Below are 20,402 nucleotides of genomic sequence, written 5' to 3'. Positions count from 1 at the left end.
ATAACTGGTTTTACATCCAACACCCAACAGGTCAAATTCGCAGCTTATGCAGATGATCTACTACTGTATATATCTCACCCACAATCTACACTTCCAGCATTTTTAAGGGAGGTTGACCCCTTTACGGCGGTATCTGGTTATAGACTAAATAATGAAAACGTGAAATATTACTTTTGACCAGATACACTTTTAAAGAGGATTTCTCAATCTCTAATTTTACATGGAGCCCCCAACATATCAAATACATCAGCCTATGGTTTACCCCTTCTATTAAGACATCAATGTCTCTGAATTTTGATAAATGCTTAGATAAATTGCCTACACTCATATCGAAATGGCACCTCCTTTATCTCTCCCGGTGGGGATGCCTAGACACTATCAAAATGATGTTGACCCCCTATTAAACTTTATATTATATCCAACATTCCAGTAACTATACCAGCTAGTTGTTCCATAAGATCAATTTAATCCTTTATCTTTCTTATGGAACAAAACAAAATCTAGAATGTCGCTATTAAGACTGTCACACCCAAAGTCGGAGGGAGGTGTAAATTTCCCTGATTTCCTTAAATATCATAAAGCATTTCAATTAAGACAATTATCCTAAAAGGTGTCTGATTCCTCATTGGACTCACCACTATGGGTTGACCTAGAACAGTCATTCTTTTCACCTTTTTCATTTCAGGAATATATATCTTTCACTTGCAAACCACAAAACATGTCAACAACAGTTATTAAGCACTCCTGCAAGTCATTAAAATCTGCCCTTCACTCTACCCCAAACAATCTTGATACCTGTCTCACCTCCACCATTTGACATAATAAATATATACTAATCAAAAATAAACCCATTCATTGGAAAACTTGGAGAAATAAGGGACTACATTGGGTACCTTAACTATTTGAGCAAGACAAGTTTCTCACATCCTCACAGGCGCGCTCTCTCTTTCAACTACTCCCTTTCTTTCAACAAAGGTTTTCTGTTGTACAATCTGCAATACTAGAGGCACATACTTATTTTCAAGCTCTAATCTCTTCTTCCTCCCTGAATGATTCTACGTGGTACAACTTTCTCCGTATAAATCCTAAAGCCTCTATTATATATTCCTGTTTGACAGACTCTTCTATTAATAATGATAAAACAAAAATAGAGCTCTCTTGGGAAACAGATCTAGGCACAAATTGGACCATTAACCTATGGAACAAGATCTGGACAAATCATCCAAAGCAGCAAATACTACACAAACTCTTTTCTTTATTTATAATAGGCTTTTATTGACACCTATGACCTTACACAAAATGCATGATGAAATTCCTGACACCTGCTGGTCATGCTCCCTTCAGCATGCTGATCTAAAACATTTACCTTTTGCATGTCTGTTTGTACTTAGATTTTGGAAACAAGTCTGGACTCAGAGCAATACCATCTTTCACTCCACAACCCCCTTTTCATCCACTAATATTTTTTTGGGTAGCCTATCTGTTGATTGGAATATGAGTCAATCGCAAGTGCAAATTATAGACTTGTTGTTGGCAGTTGCCTTTCAACAGATAACAAAGAACTGGAAAGGTACATCAAAATTATCTTATTTGGCTTGGTGGTACGCTGTCTGTCATAATCACAGATTAGATACAGCATTCGTATACCCTCTATCTCTTGCTGAGACACGTGGTCTCCTGTTACACAGCTTTTAGATAACAGTGCAAAAAGATCATTTGCTCTTAGCCCCCTGATACAAGAAGTTGCTGAGCCTCCCTGACTTCCCTATTAATGATAATAGCAATGCTTAGTATGTTATTTCTTGATAACCCATCTCTCGTGGCTTACATGAACCAGCTCTTTATATTTCTCTTTATATTTCTTAAAGCACATTTTTTCTTTTTCCCAATCAAAACATGAAATATGAATACGGACTCTTGTATATACTCAACTATTTAATTGTATGAAGTATTGATGTTTGATGATATTTTTTTCTAATAAACTTTTTTAACTTAAAAAAAATATCAGGGGAGGAAACTGCAGGTGTATAGAGCACTGAGACAACTCAATGGGTAGTCAAGGGCTTGTGGATGTCTGGGACAGAATTAAAGCTCCAGACCCTGGGTATATTTACTTCTTGTGCCCGCACAAAAAGAATGCCTGTCTGAACAATTTTCTAATATCTTCAGGGCTAGTAGACAAGGATGCTATTAGGAAATTATCCAAAGTTGTCCATTATAGGGGCCGCAAGGGGCCAGGCTAAGTGGACTTTCAACAGATAATTGCTTTTCATCACTCATAATGTCGATCACACGAGAAAGTGGGTATCTGATTTCTTGGAGGATAACAGGCATAGTGCAGCAAAAAGGATTGTGTGAGATGTGCTAAGAGTATGTGGGGACTCAGCTTAGTTTTGTATAATTAAAGGTTGCAGGCTAAAGAGTTTGGCAGGATGTATGAGCAATTGGCTAAGCTGGAGGTTCAATATATTGAGCTGATCAACGGAGGTCAGGATGCCCAAGAGATCCACCAGAAAATAGCAGGAGTCAAAGCCATGATAAATAACTATCACTATCACACTATGAAGTTGGTGGAAAAATTGCAGATGCACAAGACAGAAAGCTATGAATATGGAGGGACGGTTGGTAGGCAACTGGCCCTCCATATCCGTCAAAGGGATGTCGATAGCAGTATCAATAGCATCAGGCAAGACAGCAGTTTAGCTACAGACCCAGTGAGTATAGTCAAAGTGTTTGAGGATTATTTTAAGGAATTATATCAGGAAAATATTCAACCCTCACTGGTTCAGGTGGAAGAATTTCTCAGGGACATAAAGACTGACCCGTTGTAAATAGAGGAAGCCAGTGCATTAGAATCCAATATCACACTGGAGGAAGTACCCAAACGCTGGCTTCCGGTAAAGCTGCAGAATCTGACAAAATTCCCTTGTAGTTTTATAAGACATTTCCCCAGAACTGCCCAAGGATCTGCTAGAAATTCTTCTCGAGGTGCAGCAGGAGGCAATTCCACCATACTCTTGGGAAGGCAATAATATAGTGATTTTTAGGAAAAACGGTAAGCCACCAGATAAACCTGGGTCCTACAGGCCTATTTCACTAATCAATGCTGATGCCAAATTGTATTCAAAGATACTACGTACATAAATGGGAAGGGTCATTGCCTAATTGGTCCCATCACTGCAGCACAGGTTTATACCGGGCAAAGGAACTAAACACCGTCGGACATATTATCACGTTATTTGACATCGCTCAGGTGAGGAGGAACCCAGTGGCTATGTTCCTCCTCAATGCAGAAACTGTATTTTATAGGGTGTCCCTGGGGTACCCCTGGGGAGTACTCAGGTGTTGGGGTTTGTCCCAGATCTAATCAAGGTGGTAAGGGCTCTGTACCATCGTCCATCAGCTCCGCTTCAAATTATGGGCCTAGAGTCTGGTAGGATTGCCGACACTAGGAGTATTAGGCAGGGATCTCCTTGTTCCCCCATTTTGTTTGCTCGTTATATTGATCCATTGATAAATACATTGTTAATGAGTTAGACCATCAAGCCCGTGAAGGTTAACATTTATGAAACAAAAGTGTTAGCATACGCTTTTGATATCGCTGTGCTGACTCTAGATCTTCAAAACGCACTGGCAGAAGTGGCAAATCAGGGGCTATCTACGTGCTAAACATTAATTCACTGCTAAGTAAAATTAGTTGTGATCTGAAATGAATAAATGGGCTACACCTTACCCTGGCATTATGTTGAAATGTGCTGAAGATGACTGTGCTCCCAAAAGTGTTATACTTGTTTAGAAACATACCGCTTGAAGGTTCTCAGCTTCAAAGAGTAGAGGTTATGTGTATAAATTTAAATGGCAGTATAATAGAACACAACAGGCCCTGAGGTTTTTAACCCTCCCCCAAGTTGGGCAGTTCCCAATTTTATGTTTTAATATTGGGCTCCACAGCTGTAAAACATGGGGGTTCTTTTTTCAGCAAGGGGGGATATTGCGAATGTTTCTGCCTCATGCATCCCGATCCCAACTGTTTTTGAGTTATCCTTAGGGGAGAAAGCAAAGGGCTGTTTGTTTAGACTGGTCGAGCTGAGCTACTATAAAAAAGTGAGATTTAAGACTGTGGGAGCAGCCAGGAATATATTGAATATGCCCCAGTAGGAAGATGGGAACTAAAATATATGACTGGTATACGCCATGTTGGTGATCTCCTACCTTTACTACAACATTTCATGATGGGATCTGTAAGCAATGGGAGCTATTTGGGCAGAGTAGGTTGGGCGATCTTTTCTTTCAGGAGGAACTCGGCTCATTTGGGGATCTCCAGCAAAGGTTTGGGCAGGGAGTAAAACTCTTTAAATATTTACAGATTAGGGAATTCATAAATAAATTAAGGGATGAGTCCATATTGATTGAAAAAATTGGTCTATTGGACATTATCCAGCAGCCTGGTGGCAAGATAGGCCAAATCTATGCATCCCTGAATGAGGGCATAGATAGGAAGGCCTCCATTGATTTCTAGTTTAAGAACTCAGCACTATAAAATTCTGTATAGTCTCCACAATACACATGCCAAACTGTTTAGTTGGGGCAAGAGAGTTGATAAGTGTCCCGATGTGAGGTGCGGTATGTGGATAAAGTGCACTTATGGGAGGCTACAGGCATTTAAAGAGGGGATTGAGGCTTTTTGGTTGAAGTTATTTAGAACCGAGATTCATATTAGCCCAACTATGATATTATTCGGCATCGATAACGACTCTCCATGGCATCTGGGGCAACAGTATTTTATATGTATTTTAATGTCTGTAGCACGCCTTCTCACCGCAACAGCTTGGAAAAGGACAGGCACACCAACTTTCTAACAATGGTTCACGTGTTTATTAAGCATGTATAACTTGGAGAAAAACCCTCTACAGTTGAAAGGAGGTATGGGAGGAGGATTTGGTCGACGATGACTGACTGGATAGCAGAGATTTGGGGATTTAATGATTGGCTGGCAGCTGGGTCTGATGATAATAGTGACTAAAAGGAGTTTTCTGGCACAAAGGGGTTGTTTTTCCAGACCGCATTGGTACAATTCTCCATGATGAACTAACTGTATGATCATTGGATGAATTAATTGCAGAAGTTCTAATGTCCGCAATCATTTATTGATGTATGATAATTAATTGTTTCTGGGTGAGTTTTCATATAACGATCAATTCAAATTTTAAATGCATTTTGTAACTGCTCCTTTATGGCAAAAAACAACGTATTGGCTGTATAGTAGATGCTGAGCAAGGCACGTTAATTTGTGTAATACAGTGTCCCACAGCATCAGTTGTTTGAATAAACTGTCACAAACTAATTTAGTTGAGATTTCAACCCCCTTTAAAAACATTACTTTAGACGAGGTCTTCTTCAGAACAAAGGAAGGATGCTCTTTCAAACTGAGTACTATTTCACCCTTGTAATTGATACTCGTGGTGGGGTCGCAAAGATCCCCTAGGCTCAAGCTCTCAGCTGCCAACTAATGGGCACGTTTAAGTGTCAGTAGCATGTGAAGTTGTAGCTGTAAAGGGTCCAGTATGGAACAGGATGTCCTCGTAAACATCTGCGTGCGAAATCAACCACTCAAATTGAACTTCAAAAGAAGGATTGGCATAACCAATATGTCCAGCTTTAGGGTGCATACCCAGGGCACCAGAGGCATCCATAGATGTGCACAGACTATGCATGCCTTGTCTCTGTGCAGCCTTCCTCTTTCAATCCCCCGGAGTTTGTTCCCAAGTTTTTTATTCCACAAGCTTGTAAATCTGTAGCTGCTTTTGATGTGTTTGTGGCTGTCCAGTCATAGGTCAGGAAACCTTTGTGAATTCCTGACAGTTGTACAGATGTACTCACAGTGTCAGGTTGCAATGTAAGACTTTGTTTCAGAATGTGGTCCAGTGGTTCCAGTCCTGGAATTTCTTTTTACCAAAAAATGATTTTACCCACTCTTAGCATTGGGACAGAATTAGGGCATTAATTAATTGTCTAGCTTAGATCTACTCATCATAAGTTCATGGCATCCTTACTCCGTGTAGTAGTGTGTGTGATGGAAAAGTTTACGGGTACACAATCACAATATTACATTGAACCATTCTAAAAACCATCAAATCAAATTCCTTTTAATGCTTGCGAGTAACAAGGCAGTTGAAAGAATACAGTTACCTTATATAGCCTGACTATATAACTGAGGCATCAAGGTTTGCCCACGAGTCTGACTTTTTAATATATTGGTTCATATCAAATGGTAAGCATCTGATTTGGTAACTGGTATAGTTTAACAGCAGGGTAAAGAGAATATATTTTCAGTGATACCCTCTGTGCCCAACTAGCAACTTGCATCTGCAACTCAGTATGTAACATAAACCAAACCTGTTTGTCTAACCATATTCAAGTGCCATTTTAAACTAAAAACATTAATGTACTGGATAAGATGATTAATAGGCATCAACTTAAATTAAATTCTGTAAAGTAACTCACTTATTTTTGGCATGTTTGATAGTGCCTCATATTGTGGTTTGTGGATCAGTGTAATGTTGAATGTGGCTTTCATTGCTGGTTCATCAAAACAAGGGAAGGCCTTTCTGGCGTCCGAAGGCGACATCATTGTGGTTGCTATGATTCTAAATTGAAAGAAAAATTGAATCAGCATCTGCCACGATCTGGAACACTCACTCATTGTAAGAGAGTCTGAATCCTTGCTTGAGATGTCAGCCACCCATTCAACATAGATTCTGTTGTCAATATCTAAACCTCTGAACAGGTTGGCTGACTGTCATGCTTAAGAAGATCCGCAAGTCATATCCTTGACGTCATATTCTTTACCTACCTAACAGATCTCATTTTCGCGAAGAAAATTATATTGCCAATATAGGAAGCAGGCTCTTCATATAAGCAGTGGTTCCCAAAGTGGATGATACTGCCCCTCTGGGGGGCTCTGGAATAATCCAAAGGGGTGCAATTGGGGGGTGTTAAATACAAATAAGGGGGGTGGATGGAAGCATAAAGAAAAAAGAGAAATAAGAGACCAAAAAGAGGTACACTGTGTAAAGAGTCCAGGCAAATGTCAAAGGAAATACAGAGGCACAAATGACACCCCAAATTCTCTCTTTTTTAGTAGTGTGGGTGGGCAGTTAGGCAAGCATTTATTGCACACACAAAGGCAGTGAGACCACACTCAATAAAGAAATCCGACACCAACTTATAAATGTAACTCGTACTTTTATATGAATTTAAATATGTAAGTACTTTTCGAGTTATGTATTTTTACAGTTTGTAAAAATGGACACATTGCAATTTCTGAAGCAGTAATGTTATCCTATGGAGGGAAGGCATACACCACATACAGGTACTTCACAGTGACTTACGGCACAAATCCCTGGGCGGCACTAGGGCAGCCGGGTGCAGAGGTGCTTTTCAGGGCCAGGTGCCCAATGTTATCCTATGGGAGAGAAATATGTACTGCATTTGGGCACTTCACAACAACTTATGGGACCAATCTCCTGGACTTAAGTTAAGTAAGAGACAAGGTCTAAGACAGCACCAATAGGTCATCTTGTGCGTCACTGTGGTGGCTGAGTGCAGAGGTACTTTTCAGCATCGGATTTGCCGAATGTTGTTCTATGGGAATAAAACATTTACTACATTCGGGCACTCCACAACGACTTACAGGACCAATCTCCTGGACTTAAGGTGAGTATGGGGCAAGGCCCAAGGCCAGATCAACAGTTCACCTTGTGAGGCTCTGGGGCATCCGGGTGCAGAGATGTGTTACGACGTACGGTGTCTCATTCACTTTAATGGGGAATGGTCCAGTTGCATAGAGGCTGCAAGCTGGAACTGGGAGATAAGTTATGCTGAAGCAACAAGGGGGCTCAGGTCTCACAATGCTCAGGGATGTGGGAACACCTTTGGTTCTCTTCTCCTCGGGCCAGGATGGCCAGGTGGAGAGGTGGTCTGAGGCATCAGGTTATTGTCACCAGAGACACTAGCGGTAGAGGGTGCCTGCACAAAGAGGCTGCAAGTGGCACCGGTGAGTACACTGTCTCTGGAGGGTCAGGGGACCACACTGGCACCATTGGTCCATGTCTACTTGGGCTAGGTGGCACGGGTATAGTGGTGTTCTAACCGGACTAGCGGCGGACTTACCAGGCACAGGCACACCAATTGGGGGCAGACCACTGGACCACCAGGACGCTTGCGGGTTGCTGACGCTGTTGTTCCCCTCGCCGCCACTTCCTCGTTGGCCGCAGTGGGGGGGAACTACAGCTCCCGTCATACCCTGCTCCCTACCTGCCTTCCTTCCGGCCAGCAGCGCGCCCGGAGGCGCTACAAAAACAGAGGCTCCCTCGGTGGAGCGGAGGGCATCTAACCGGACTAGCGGCGGACTTACCAGGCACAGGCACACCAATTGGGGGCAGACCACTGGACCACCAGGACGCTTGCGGGTTGCTGACGCTGTTGTTCCCCTCGCCGCCACTTCCTCGTTGGCCGCAGTGGGGGGGAACTACAGCTCCCGTCATACCCTGCTCCCTACCTGCCTTCCTTCCGGCCAGCAGCGCGCCCGGAGGCGCTACAAAAACAGAGGCTCCCTCGGTGGAGCGGAGGGCATCTAACCGGACTAGCGGCGGACTTACCAGGCACAGGCACACCAATTGGGGGCAGACCACTGGACCACCAGGACGCTTGCGGGTTGCTGACGCTGTTGTTCCCCTCGCCGCCACTTCCTCGTTGGCCGCAGTGGGGGGGAACTACAGCTCCCGTCATACCCTGCTCCCTACCTGCCTTCCTTCCGGCCAGCAGCGCGCCCGGAGGCGCTACAAAAACAGAGGCTCCCTCGGTGGAGCGGAGGGCATCTAACCGGACTAGCGGCGGACTTACCAGGCACAGGCACACCAATTGGGGGCAGACCACTGGACCACCAGGACGCTTGCGGGTTGCTGACGCTGTTGTTCCCCTCGCCGCCACTTCCTCGTTGGCCGCAGTGGGGGGGAACTACAGCTCCCGTCATACCCTGCTCCCTACCTGCCTTCCTTCCGGCCAGCAGCGCGCCCGGAGGCGCTACAAAAACAGAGGCTCCCTCCGCGTCGCGGGACGCGCGCGGGCGGCGCCGGGCTGAGCCCAGGCAGAGGGCGGGCCGTCTGTGGCTGTCCGGGGCAGGAAGAGGCAGGGCAGGGCCACCCCACTGACATCATCGCAGCTGGAAATAGCAGCAACCAAGGTACTGTGTCACAAGCCTGATACGCATTTCAAATCCCCGACTCATCTTATGTGTTTGAATCGGTTGACATTCTGAACTACAAGTTTATCAGTATCTCCCCTCACAGCTCTGTGTTAGTTAACACCTAAGGGAATTACTGTAATATCTTGCGCGATTGTGTGTATTTTACACTTTGTTTGTAACCATGAAACGCAATGGTAAAAATCCTAGCCTATCTACTTCACGGCCAACAACTAGGCAACAGACTACAACTGCGCAACCCCTCCCAAGCTTGACAGCTATTGACAAAATGCTGCAGCAGACAATTGGAGCCGTGGCCTCGGCCATAGAAAACACAGAGCGGCGTTTATCAATTACTCCCGCAATTCCCCTCCTCCCCAAATAGTGGAGGATGTGTCAATTGCTACAACTAACGCCCTTGATCTTAATTCCTCTTTTATTTGTTCCTTCGCTGACCTACCCTGTGCACAGCCCACTACCAGCGATACGCACGCCTTCCAGGTTCCCAACTCCCCACCCCACCTTCCTCTTAATAAGGCTCCTGCGACTCGTATTCTAGTCAAGAAACCTAGGGTTGGGAAGAATAAAACACTAAGGAAAAACAAGCCTCCAATTAATTCCTCTGCATCGATTGATACTCCTCCTACTTTGTCCCCCACGCAGACTCCTCTGTGGGCCACTCACATGATTTTAGATCTCCAGGCCCATATTGAACATCTACTTGGTTCCCATTTTAAATCCCTCCTGTCTAGATAGGACAGATTGGTTTCTACTATCAATAACGCCGGCTTTGGTAAAACCAAGCCGTCCACAGACTCCACAAACTTCCCCCCCTGTCCTGCTCTTGCCGACGACAACGTCTCCGCCGCCACTGAAACCTCCTCTGCTCCCCCTCAAATAGCTGACATGATTGTTCCCGCTACAACTATTTCTCTGACTAGGGCCATAGACCCAGAAAGTTTCAGAACGCAGAGGCAGGTTACCAATGCGGGGGAAAAATGTCCAGACAATCAAGCTAGAGAGCATAGAAATACTTCTACTGAGGGACTTAACACCGCACTACCCTGCATTGACTTACCACCTGAATCTCTCCCGTATGTTGTTGTGCTTGCTGGTGTTCCCCCCCTACCTAAAGGGAAGAACGAGAATTTTTCGGAACTAAAAAACAAATGTATGCACTGGTTCAACTTAAACAGCCCCCTCCCCTATAACATCTCTGGAGAAATTCTGGGTGTTCGGAGATTAGATTGGATTGGGCCTACTCCTAAGTCCATCATAGGAAATTGTGTCATTGTCAATTTTAGACATCCACTTGCTGTAAATTATATCTGCAATAGGACACCCCTTAGACCTAACACTCAAATCATCCCATTGCATCTGTCACATTTCTATCCAGCCTCACAGCATAGAGTAGGGCAGATCAGGGGTGTAAGTTGGGCGGGGGGCCAAAATAAATTGTACGCTAGATCAGTGGAAGAGACCCAGAATATGCCCTTGTTGTCACTCTTTGCTCAAAAAAACAGATTCAGTGTGTTGGAGGAGGTGGACTAACCAGTCGTGAACTTGAGCCCTGTACTCCAACCTGATAAAGTTATGGGCATCCAATCAGCCGTAGAAAAGGATAGATATGCGAGTGGAACTCTAGAATCTCCTTCAGTATCCTCTCCCCTGACCACAAGAGTGGAAACAAAACAAACCACCCATGAAGACTTGGGTGTTCTCCCCGATGATCTTCTGTGTAATGTTAATCTTGTGGGCACCATAATAGCAACAAACCCTCAAACAACTGAAGTCTGCACAGATCCTACGGCTGGCGACCCAATAAATAGAAATAGAGCACAAGGCGGGGGAATAAAAATATTGTCCTGGAATGTGGCAGGGATAAAAAACAAGTTATTGAACTTGGAATGGAGTAATTTTGTAGGTACTCATGACATCTGCCTCATGCAAGAAACTTGGGCCACTGAGGAAAATTCGAGGATTGGTTATGCCACTTTTGACATTTTGGCAACCACAAGTGGCAGAGGGAGGCCTTCGGGTGGTCTTTCAATTTGGGTGGGGACACATTTGGGAGCTCAGGCAACCGTGATTCCAACTAACTCCCTGGATGTTCAATGTGTCCTCTTAACCCTAAAAGACAAACCATCGGTTGCTTTAATAAATGTCTATTCTAGACCAGTTAAGAATGGCCAAGAATCTGGTGTAATAGATGCATTAAAGCATTTTATATTGTCTCTAGACCCCCCACCGCAATTAATAGTAGGAGGCGACTTTAACTGCCAATTTGAACCCCTCGAGTCTCCTTACACGGGCGAGCCAGACGAAGAAGACCAGTTCTGGCACATTTGTGAACCACAGATCTCTCCTGTCAGAGCCTGGACTCCGCTCGTCCTTCAAATTAAATCCTTATCTCTTGCATTGTCCCTAAGGGCCTGTAATGGGAGATTGAAACCCGTTTGCCCAGGCCTTCCCACGTTCAACAGACCAGGCCAAAACTCTAATATCGATTATATATTAATGGAGGCAAGACATTGGGGTAACTTATTAGAGTTCGAAATCCACCTTAGACAAGATAGTGACCATAATGCCCTTGTTCTAACTTTGAAACCGGGCAGTTTTGGTCTAACTAACCCTCCTCCCAATTTAAATAGCCCAATACTCCCAGTACTCCTTTCTAACAATAGGAGGAGAATAAAATGGCCCTATTTTCTGAAATCCCCTGCTAAACTTGCGGAAGTATATCAGACAGCTTTGCCATCTCTTTCCGCAATGGGGGATGTAAGTATAGACAACTTGAGTGATTCAACTAAGATCCATATTCACCTAGTTAATAACTTGAGGGGCCTATTTAACCCTGTGGGAAACAAACAACACCAGTCTAGGTCTCACCCCTGGTATAAGGAACCCTGCAGAAAAGCAAAAAAGGACTTGCTCGCGGCAATTAAAGGTAATGACAGGGCCAACATAAAGAAACTTCGTCTAGACTATAAGAAGGCTATCGCCAGGGGGAAGAGGGATTGGGAGGAGCAAAGATGGGAGGATCTAAGATTAGCTCTCATATGTAGAGACCCTAAGGCGTTTTGGGCCACTGTGAACTCTGATGGGAATGGGGTAGCCCCACCCCTTGTTGTAAATATAGCCCCACAAGTCTGGGAATCTCATTTTGGGGAACTGTATGGGGATTCGGATGACCTTTTTTTTACCGACATTTCTCTTGAGTCTAGTCTGATGAGAGGAATTGATTCTAGTATATCTAATATTGAGACTCACCCTCGTTCCTCTATTTTAACACCTTCACATGTATGCCAGCCGCAACCATCTTTGATGGGTGTAGCCACTCCTGTGATAGAACTCCCTGTGGCCATCACTCTTAAAGAAGCTGAAACCGCAATAAATAAGCTCCTTTCTAACAAAGCACCTGGCCTAGATAAAATACCACCGGACTTATTCCGCTCCCAACCAAAAATCTGGGCCCCGTATTTGGTGGTATTATTCAATTCCATTCTGATGGGGGCCGCCTTACCAGATACTTGGTTGGGCGCGGAGATAGTTCCCATATTTAAGAAAGGCTGCCCATTAAAGCCGGCTAATTATAGACCAATTAGCCTTATTGACACCACTCAGAAATTAATGGGCAGGATTATCTTGGATAGAATCCAGGAATGGATGGATGACAACAACATCTTGACTACATTACAGGCAGGGTTTAGATCTGGGATTTCAACCATTGACCAGATCTTTCGGCTCCAGGTTCTATATTGGAAAACGGTGAGAGTAGAGGGTGGCAGTCTCTACCTCATCTTTGTAGACCTGCGAGCTGCCTCTGATCTTGTCCCAAGAGAAAAATTATGGAAAGTCCTGGCAGAAATGGGTCTCCCACCCTACCTGTTGGATATCTTAATTAGATTTCATAGCGGTAATTACGCCCAGGTTAGATGCGGGAGACATGGCGATTTATCCTCACGCTTTCCCATTAGGAAGGGAGTGCGCCAAGGGTGTGTCTTGGCTCCAACATTGTTCAGCCTATACATCAATGGTCTTGTTACTCACCTGGCTGATGTAGCTAATAATGACGCCCCCAGATTGGTTACCGGTAGAGTGCCCGCTCTGATGTTTGCCGATGATACTCTGCTGATATCCAAAACATCATCGGGCATCCAGCGCATCTTGGATGGTTTCCTGACATTTTGTACTTCCAGAGGCTTGAAGATTAATCTAGAAAAGACTAAATTCATGATCTTCAATCCTCCCAAACAGACTTGTCCAAATCCCACCCTAAATGGCTCCCCCCTTGAGAGAGTCAGGACTTTTGTGTACCTTGGAATTACGTTGACCGAGAATTTTGATTGGGCACCTCAAATCGCAAAATCATGGCTGAGGCTGTCTCAAATAGCAGGGGGCCTTTGCAAGGTCCAGCGAGCCTCGGTATATAAACCAGCAGCTCCGGTAGTTGAAATATACCGATTACAAGCTAGAACAGCTTCATTGTACGGGGCCGAATTATGGGGCCATAAAAACATAGCCAAATTAACCCTGGTTGAGCAGGGCTTTATGAGGCGACTTGTGAGCCTTCCTGTAAGCACACCGCTCACTCCCCTACGCCTCGACCTGGGGTTAGAGCCAATTGAAGACTTGGCAATTCTCCGACCCTTATTCTATTGGAAAAGGCTCTGGACGGTGCATGAACTGGCACCTTTTAGAGAGGAATTCTTAGAGGTTTGGACATTAATTAAAAGTAAGAACATTCCATGGTTATCCGATATTAAGGCTCTTAGCATAAAGATTGGCAGGACCGATCTCTGGGAACTACCGGAGGTAGCCTGCACACGGATTTCTAAACCTGATCTAAGAGGCCATATAAGGGAGCTGAGATTAGCTACCCTACATGGTTCAAGCTCCTTGGGGAAACTCACTAATGAGTTTCTCCTAGTAAAATTAGAAACAAGAGCAGAGGCCTTCCTTGATGTAATTTATCCGTCTCTTGCTAGGAAGCTTTATTTGCAGTTGAGGTATGGTACCTTACCGCTCAGAGTATTCACCTGCAAATGGGCAAGATCAGAAAATGCAGCCTGTCCGGCATGTAACCATAGCAGTGAAGATATATGCCATGTCCTGTTTTTCTGTCCTGCATACCATTCAATAAGAAAAAAGTGGCTCATTCCCATTTGCAAGAACCTAGGGTTTAGACACTGCATGCTTGCATGCAGGGTCTTAAGATATGATACTCACCCCCCAATTGTTTTTGCTATGTCTCGCTTTTTACATGGGTTTTGGCGCAGAAGGAAAAGTTTTCTTTAAACATTTTTGTCTTTTATCAAATGAGTCTTTTTGATAACATTAGTTTAATACATTTTTAACTATTGTATTAACTTGACATTATTTATTGTTTTAATGAAATGTGCAATTCTGTTGTTATTTATTCTGTGCTTCTATGGTCAACGACCGAAATAAAGTTATCAAAATGAAATGGTGTTTTCTGGTGTTCGGTTTGCAGGGGTCCGGAGTCCTCACAGTTCATTTGGAGTACCTGCAGGATACAGGGAAGCAGGCACTGGAGTTCCTGGGTCTTTGTTGAAGGCAGGCAGTCCTCCCAGCACAGCAGCTGCAGGACGAGATTACTTTAGCACACCTGGTGGGAACAGCAGACAGGCCTGCAGGGTTGGTTCCAAGTCAGTTACTTCTCCACCGTTCTTGCTTCCTGTGGCTCTTCGGAGTCCTTCTTCTTTTTAGGTTGGCAGAAATCTGGTTTCCTAGTCCCAGGGGTTTCTCTCAATACTAGATTTAGGGGCATTAGGGGAGTGTAGGGTAGTAGCCAATGGGGTACTTACCTCTGGGATCACTATATAACCACTTCCTGTGGGAAGAGGGCAGCACCCTATCCCAGAGTCTCTAATTCTGCCATCACCAAGATGGAAGACTTTTAAATTCCATATCAGGTAGCGCACCTTAGAGGTGGAACTAGCCTGAGAGTGGACTCGACTCTATGACTACTAATTGTCCTGCCTGTCCTTGCACCAAATAGACCCTGGTCAGGGGGTTGGCATCCCCTCACCTCTGAGAGAAGCCAGATTTGCATATCAAAGGCAGTGGGCTCTTTGAAGCTCTCTGCTTTGAAATGTTAATTTATCAGCCTTCCTGGAGGAGGTATAAAACACCTACCTGCAGAGCAGGTGTTGTTCCTGACATTCTCAGAGCATGGACTCTCATGCCTGGGGGTCAGTTGTGGCAGTCTGGAATAAACCAGTCATCCAACACACTAGAGGGCTGGTAGGTTTCAGAGTGTACCTGAAAGGTACCCTCTGGCTGCATGCATTATTAAATCCATCACTGAAATCAGAATAGGTTTATTAATATGAGGTGCTTGATACCAAACACCTCAGGTTTCGGTGAAGCCATTATGGAGCTGAAGAATTTGTTTTGACCAGTGACCAGTGCATACCTTAAGATGGCATTCCTGCATACTTATAATGTCTAGTAATAAAACTAGACATCACAGGGCATATCTGTTCGTGCAGATATGTCCTCACATAAAATATAATGTACCCCGCCTTAGGGCTCAAAGGCCTGCTGTGGTTGTGACATATATTAGATGCAGAGACTTTGGCATGGCTCATAGGAGTGTTTCATGTTATGTTTTCACTCATGGTTTGCAACATGTCATACAGCTTCCAATGGCAGTCTGTGTGGAATTTGGATGTGGGTTCCTTAGGGAGTCATAAGATATGCTGCAGCCCTTTGGGACCCTCTTTAGCACTCATACCTTAGGTACCCGGGGTACCATTTACTAGGGACTTACAGGGGTACTGAAGTCCTTAGCCAATTGTATCACAATTAGAAAATACCTTGTCTGAGGCCTGCTAATCAGACCTGAGAGCACTGGCACTGATGTCTGATTAGCAGGCCTCAGTGCACTGTTAGAGTCGAAAATCAGCATCTAGCAGTTCTAAAGAGGTAACAAAGTGGGGGATAACTGCAACAAAAGCCCAGTTTCCTACAGCCATATATCTGGGTTGTGTGAATGCACTTAGACCCCACTAATTAGAAAAAACAGTATGCCCCTTACATTTGTACATTACTGCAACATATTTAGGGTTTGAAGCTTGACATTTTTGAGTTATTTGATTCTGAATATACAACAACTTTGGGACCGATTCCGATGTTGGACGGACCGGAGGAACTGTAACCGAACGATCTCCTGTCATTGGTTACAGCCCTGGAAGTAGGATGCGACCGAACCCTGTTTGGTGGCATGCCTATACCTTTCAATGGGACCATGCATTCCGAACGGAGGTGCAGTTCATCCTGCACCCCGTGGCAGGCACCCGTAGGTGCCTGCCACCGGTTGCAAGGATCAACAGAGGAACACCATAGATGCCCCCTAGGCCGCCATCTGGAGGCCTTGCACCCATGGGGCCCTGTTGGGGGCCCCGAAGGCTGTTTCCAAATGCCTTTCTGTGCCGCAAAGGCCAGCACAAAAAGGCAGTGGGAAACTGACGTTGTAATACCTCGGCTGGAAAGAGCCAGCAGGGGGATTACTGAGGGCCTCATGAATGGCGGACGGGCTCACTGAGCCCATCGGAAGCCATTCGGAAGACTGATTCTGTTTCCCGACCGACCGACCCCTTTGGAATGGGCCGGTCAGAAGGGAAACCGAATCGGTGACTCCGATGCACTTAGGATGGCTCCAAACCAGGGTCGGAGCCATTCCTAACCACATCGGAATCAGCCCCTTTGTTGGAAACTTTGCTACTGGGTGAGGAGGGTGAAACCCTTACTCAAGCAGTAACCACAATCTCTTCAAGGGTGAATTCACAAGCAAACCCCAAATTAACCTGTGCTTAACACTCTTGTAGCTTGGCACAAGCAGTCAGGCTTAACTGAGAGGCAATGTGAAAAGTATTTATACTGCACACGAACAGCAAAAGTGAAACACAACACAAGAAAAATCCCACACCAATTTTGAAAAATCGAGTAATCTTTAATAAATTATTCCAGATTAAAATGACAAAAATCCAACCAGTCGAACCGGAGATGTGCAATTTTGAAGATCTAAGTGAAAATAGTGCCACAAAGATTTGGTTGCACCTTAGAAAGACAAACTCGCACCTCTTTAGTGTTCAGGCCAACCACAGGAGCAAGGGCCTGGCATAGGGACCAAGTTAGGCCTGCTGAACAAAGTACCCTAAATCCTGAGTTGTGGAGCATTGTGAGATTCAACATTTTGGATGCGTCATGTAGCGGTGGTTGCAGAGAGCTGCAGGACTGCAATGTGGAGTCCTGAATTACCATTGAGGATGCCGTTGTTGAGGGGCTTGCAATGCAAAGTCTTGTGTCAAAGGTGTGTTTTACACTGGCCTTTCTATAGAAGAGGTGTGGCTGTAATGCATACTTTTGCATTGTCATCAAGGATGCTGTCAAGGAGGGCTCTCGATGCGAAGGCCTGCATCGAGGATGTGTCATGCAGCAGCAGTTCCGAGGAGGCTGCAGGCAGCAAGGTCCTCTCCTGGGGATGCATAGCAGGGGCGGTTCCAAAGTGGATCTGGGAGATGCTTTTGTGGTGTGTCGGATCTGCCCACAGGACTACAGCTGAGCTGGCCGAGCACCTTCAGGCCCACTTCAAGGGTCCAGGACTGAGGTGTCACCACTTGCAGAGAACAGATAGAGTGCAGGTGCTGGGTTCAAAGTGGTTGGAGCCTATTCTGTCCATGAGGCTTTATTCAGGAAGCCAGCCAACAAGCCTTTGGAGTCACTATAGTGGTCCCTGGATCAAGATGCAGGTCCAGTCGTTTTCACTTAGGTAGCAGGGCATCGTAGTAGCAGCCTTTCTTTTGGAGCATGAATGCAGTCTTCCACAGGTCTAGAGGTGTACTGAAGAGTTGAGTCTGAGGGTCTACTATTTATATCTGGTGCCCACTTTGAAGCAAGAGAAGCTTCTGGAGGTTCACAGTCTCAGAGATGTTTGGAGTTTCCTGCCTCCCTGTCCAGGCCCAATCTTGCATGGGCTTACAAATGGCTAGTGTCAAAACTTTTTGTGAGTGTGCTAGGCAGGGGCTTTGTGATGTGCACATGTGGTAGGCAAAAGCCCCTCCCCTCATCAAGTTAAAGTAGGCCCATCCTGGCAGCTACTATTCCCCTTTGTTTTACTGTCTGGGAGCAGTACATAAAGAACGACTGCCAACCACCCCAAGTCATTTGGCACAGGATACAGGTTGCATGGTCCAAATGATTGAAACAAGAAAATACATCTTTCTAAAGTGGCGTTTTCAGAATTGTGACTCAAAATTCCCATTACCTTAAAGAGGCCTTTAAATTACAATTCTTTAGACACCTAACTCCACATTCCCATCTACTCCCGACTGCAAGTTACCACTTATTAAATGTATTAGGTAACTCACTGTTATCCTATAGGAATGGTAGGCCTTGCAGTAGTGAAAAATAAATTTAAGAGTGTTTCACTACTAGGACATGTAAAAGTTAAAAGCACATTTCCAACCTTTGAAATGCACTGTGCCCTGTCCCTTGGGCTATTTAGGGCTTACCCTACGTTAAGCTAAGCCCCTACTTTAAGGTACTTTGTTCAGCAGGCCTAACTGACTTAAGTGTATTAAAAAGGAAGATTTGGGCTTGGCAAAAGGTTTATTTTACCAGGTCAAAATGGAAGTTTAAAACTGCACACACAGACAGCAATGGCAGTCCTGAGACATGTTTAAAAGGCTATGTAAGTGCTAAAGGCCCACCAGTAGCGTTTAATTTACATGCCCTGGCTACATGTAGTGCCACCTTACTTGGGATTTACAAGTAAATTAAATGTGACAATTGGATGTAAGCCAATGTCACCATGTTTGAAGGAGAGAGCGCACACTCATCAGCACTGGTTAGCAGTGGTGATGTGCACCAAATCCCAACGCCAACTAAAACACAATCGACTGGAGTAAATGGAATAAGGCAAAAGGTTTGGGGGAAGACCACCCTGAGGCTAACATATCTAACAAATATCAGCATTTTCCACCATCTTTTGTGTCCTAAACCTTTGCTACTTGACTCGAGACTGTCAAGGAACGAGTTGTTTAGTAGCGAAATAAAGATGTACATTTTGAGGTTTGCCAGACTATTGTAATGAACAAAAATGATTCATAATAATAATAATACTTGTGATGAAAGACTTTGGGTCAACCTCCTTCAGCTATTGCGTACTTGACTGTCATTCAATGTTTGATCTGCCAATTGGACAGCATACGTGCAGTGGAGGGTGGAATTTGCAACGTCAGTTTCATTTTGAATCAGCACATCACAACCTTTGGGTAACTGAAATGCCTTTTATGCTGAGTGTGGCCTTTTGTCTCAAAGTCTGCATCACCAATTTTTTGATTGAAGCAAAATATGCATAAGATTCCTTGCTATGTGGAGCGGAGTTCTTCAGAACCCCTTGAGTTCCGCGTAACGCGGAGTGTGGGAAACTACGCAAACTCCGCGAGCGGAGCAGAGTTCACCACCCAGGCTTAGTTGTCATGAAAGATGCTAGTATGAGATCACCTTCATAGATGGTGTTGTTGATGTGCTGTTGGATCTGCTGTTTATTTTCACTGAAGAAGAGATTGATGGAATTCCACTTGTCTGTGTAATGTGTGGTTTTAGTGTCCAGAAGAGGATTGATTCAGTGCTTGATTGCCTTCAATCTTTTGTTAACAGCTTCATTTATGGTGTTAGTATAGTAAATTGCATTGGTTGATTTTAACAAGTTGTCTGTGTTTTGTGCAGAGGAATATCAATGGAGTGGAGTTACCAGGGTTTCTCTTTTTGTTAATGTTTCCCTTATCTAAAGATAGAGCATTTTTATCAGCAATGTCTGTGGAGTACAAAGGTGGTTAATGCCTTGACCTGCATTTGCATGTTTCAATTGGAGTGTGGGTGTTTGTTTGGTTTGTCAGAAATGCAATTTAAGGATAGAAAGGTTTGTTCTCTTTTCGGTACCCCACTATTTGTTGAAGAGATGCTGAGTTGCATGATGGAGATGGCAGTGTAGTCAAAGGACATGGGATATTTGAATTGGATGGCTGGTGATATTGAGAAGAACAAGGCCAAGGATTTGGCCTTTGAAGTGTATTGGTTGGATGACATGCTGAACCACTTTGTAATAATGTCGATAAGGATGTCTCTA

At 44.5% G+C, this 20,402-nt stretch overlaps 1 protein-coding gene across 1 annotated transcript in view; it reads right to left on the bottom strand.

The window, feature by feature from the left end:
• Positions 1 to 20,402, bottom strand: part of LOC146860510 (aminopeptidase N-like) — a 438,299-nt gene that overhangs the window by 400,079 nt on the left and 17,818 nt on the right. Inside the window, exon 2 of the mRNA XM_085644422.1 lies at positions 6,505 to 6,647. Within this exon, the coding sequence (XP_085500548.1) occupies positions 6,505 to 6,647 (143 nt within the window). The remainder of the gene's footprint in view (positions 1 to 6,504; positions 6,648 to 20,402) is intronic.

Source organism: Triturus cristatus, chromosome 3_1, assembly GCF_964204655.1.
Source record: "Triturus cristatus chromosome 3_1, aTriCri1.1, whole genome shotgun sequence".
NCBI classification, from domain to species: domain Eukaryota; kingdom Metazoa; phylum Chordata; class Amphibia; order Caudata; family Salamandridae; genus Triturus; species Triturus cristatus.
The sequence above is the reverse complement of the archived record's forward strand: the minus strand, read 5'-3'. Positions and strand labels throughout refer to the sequence as shown.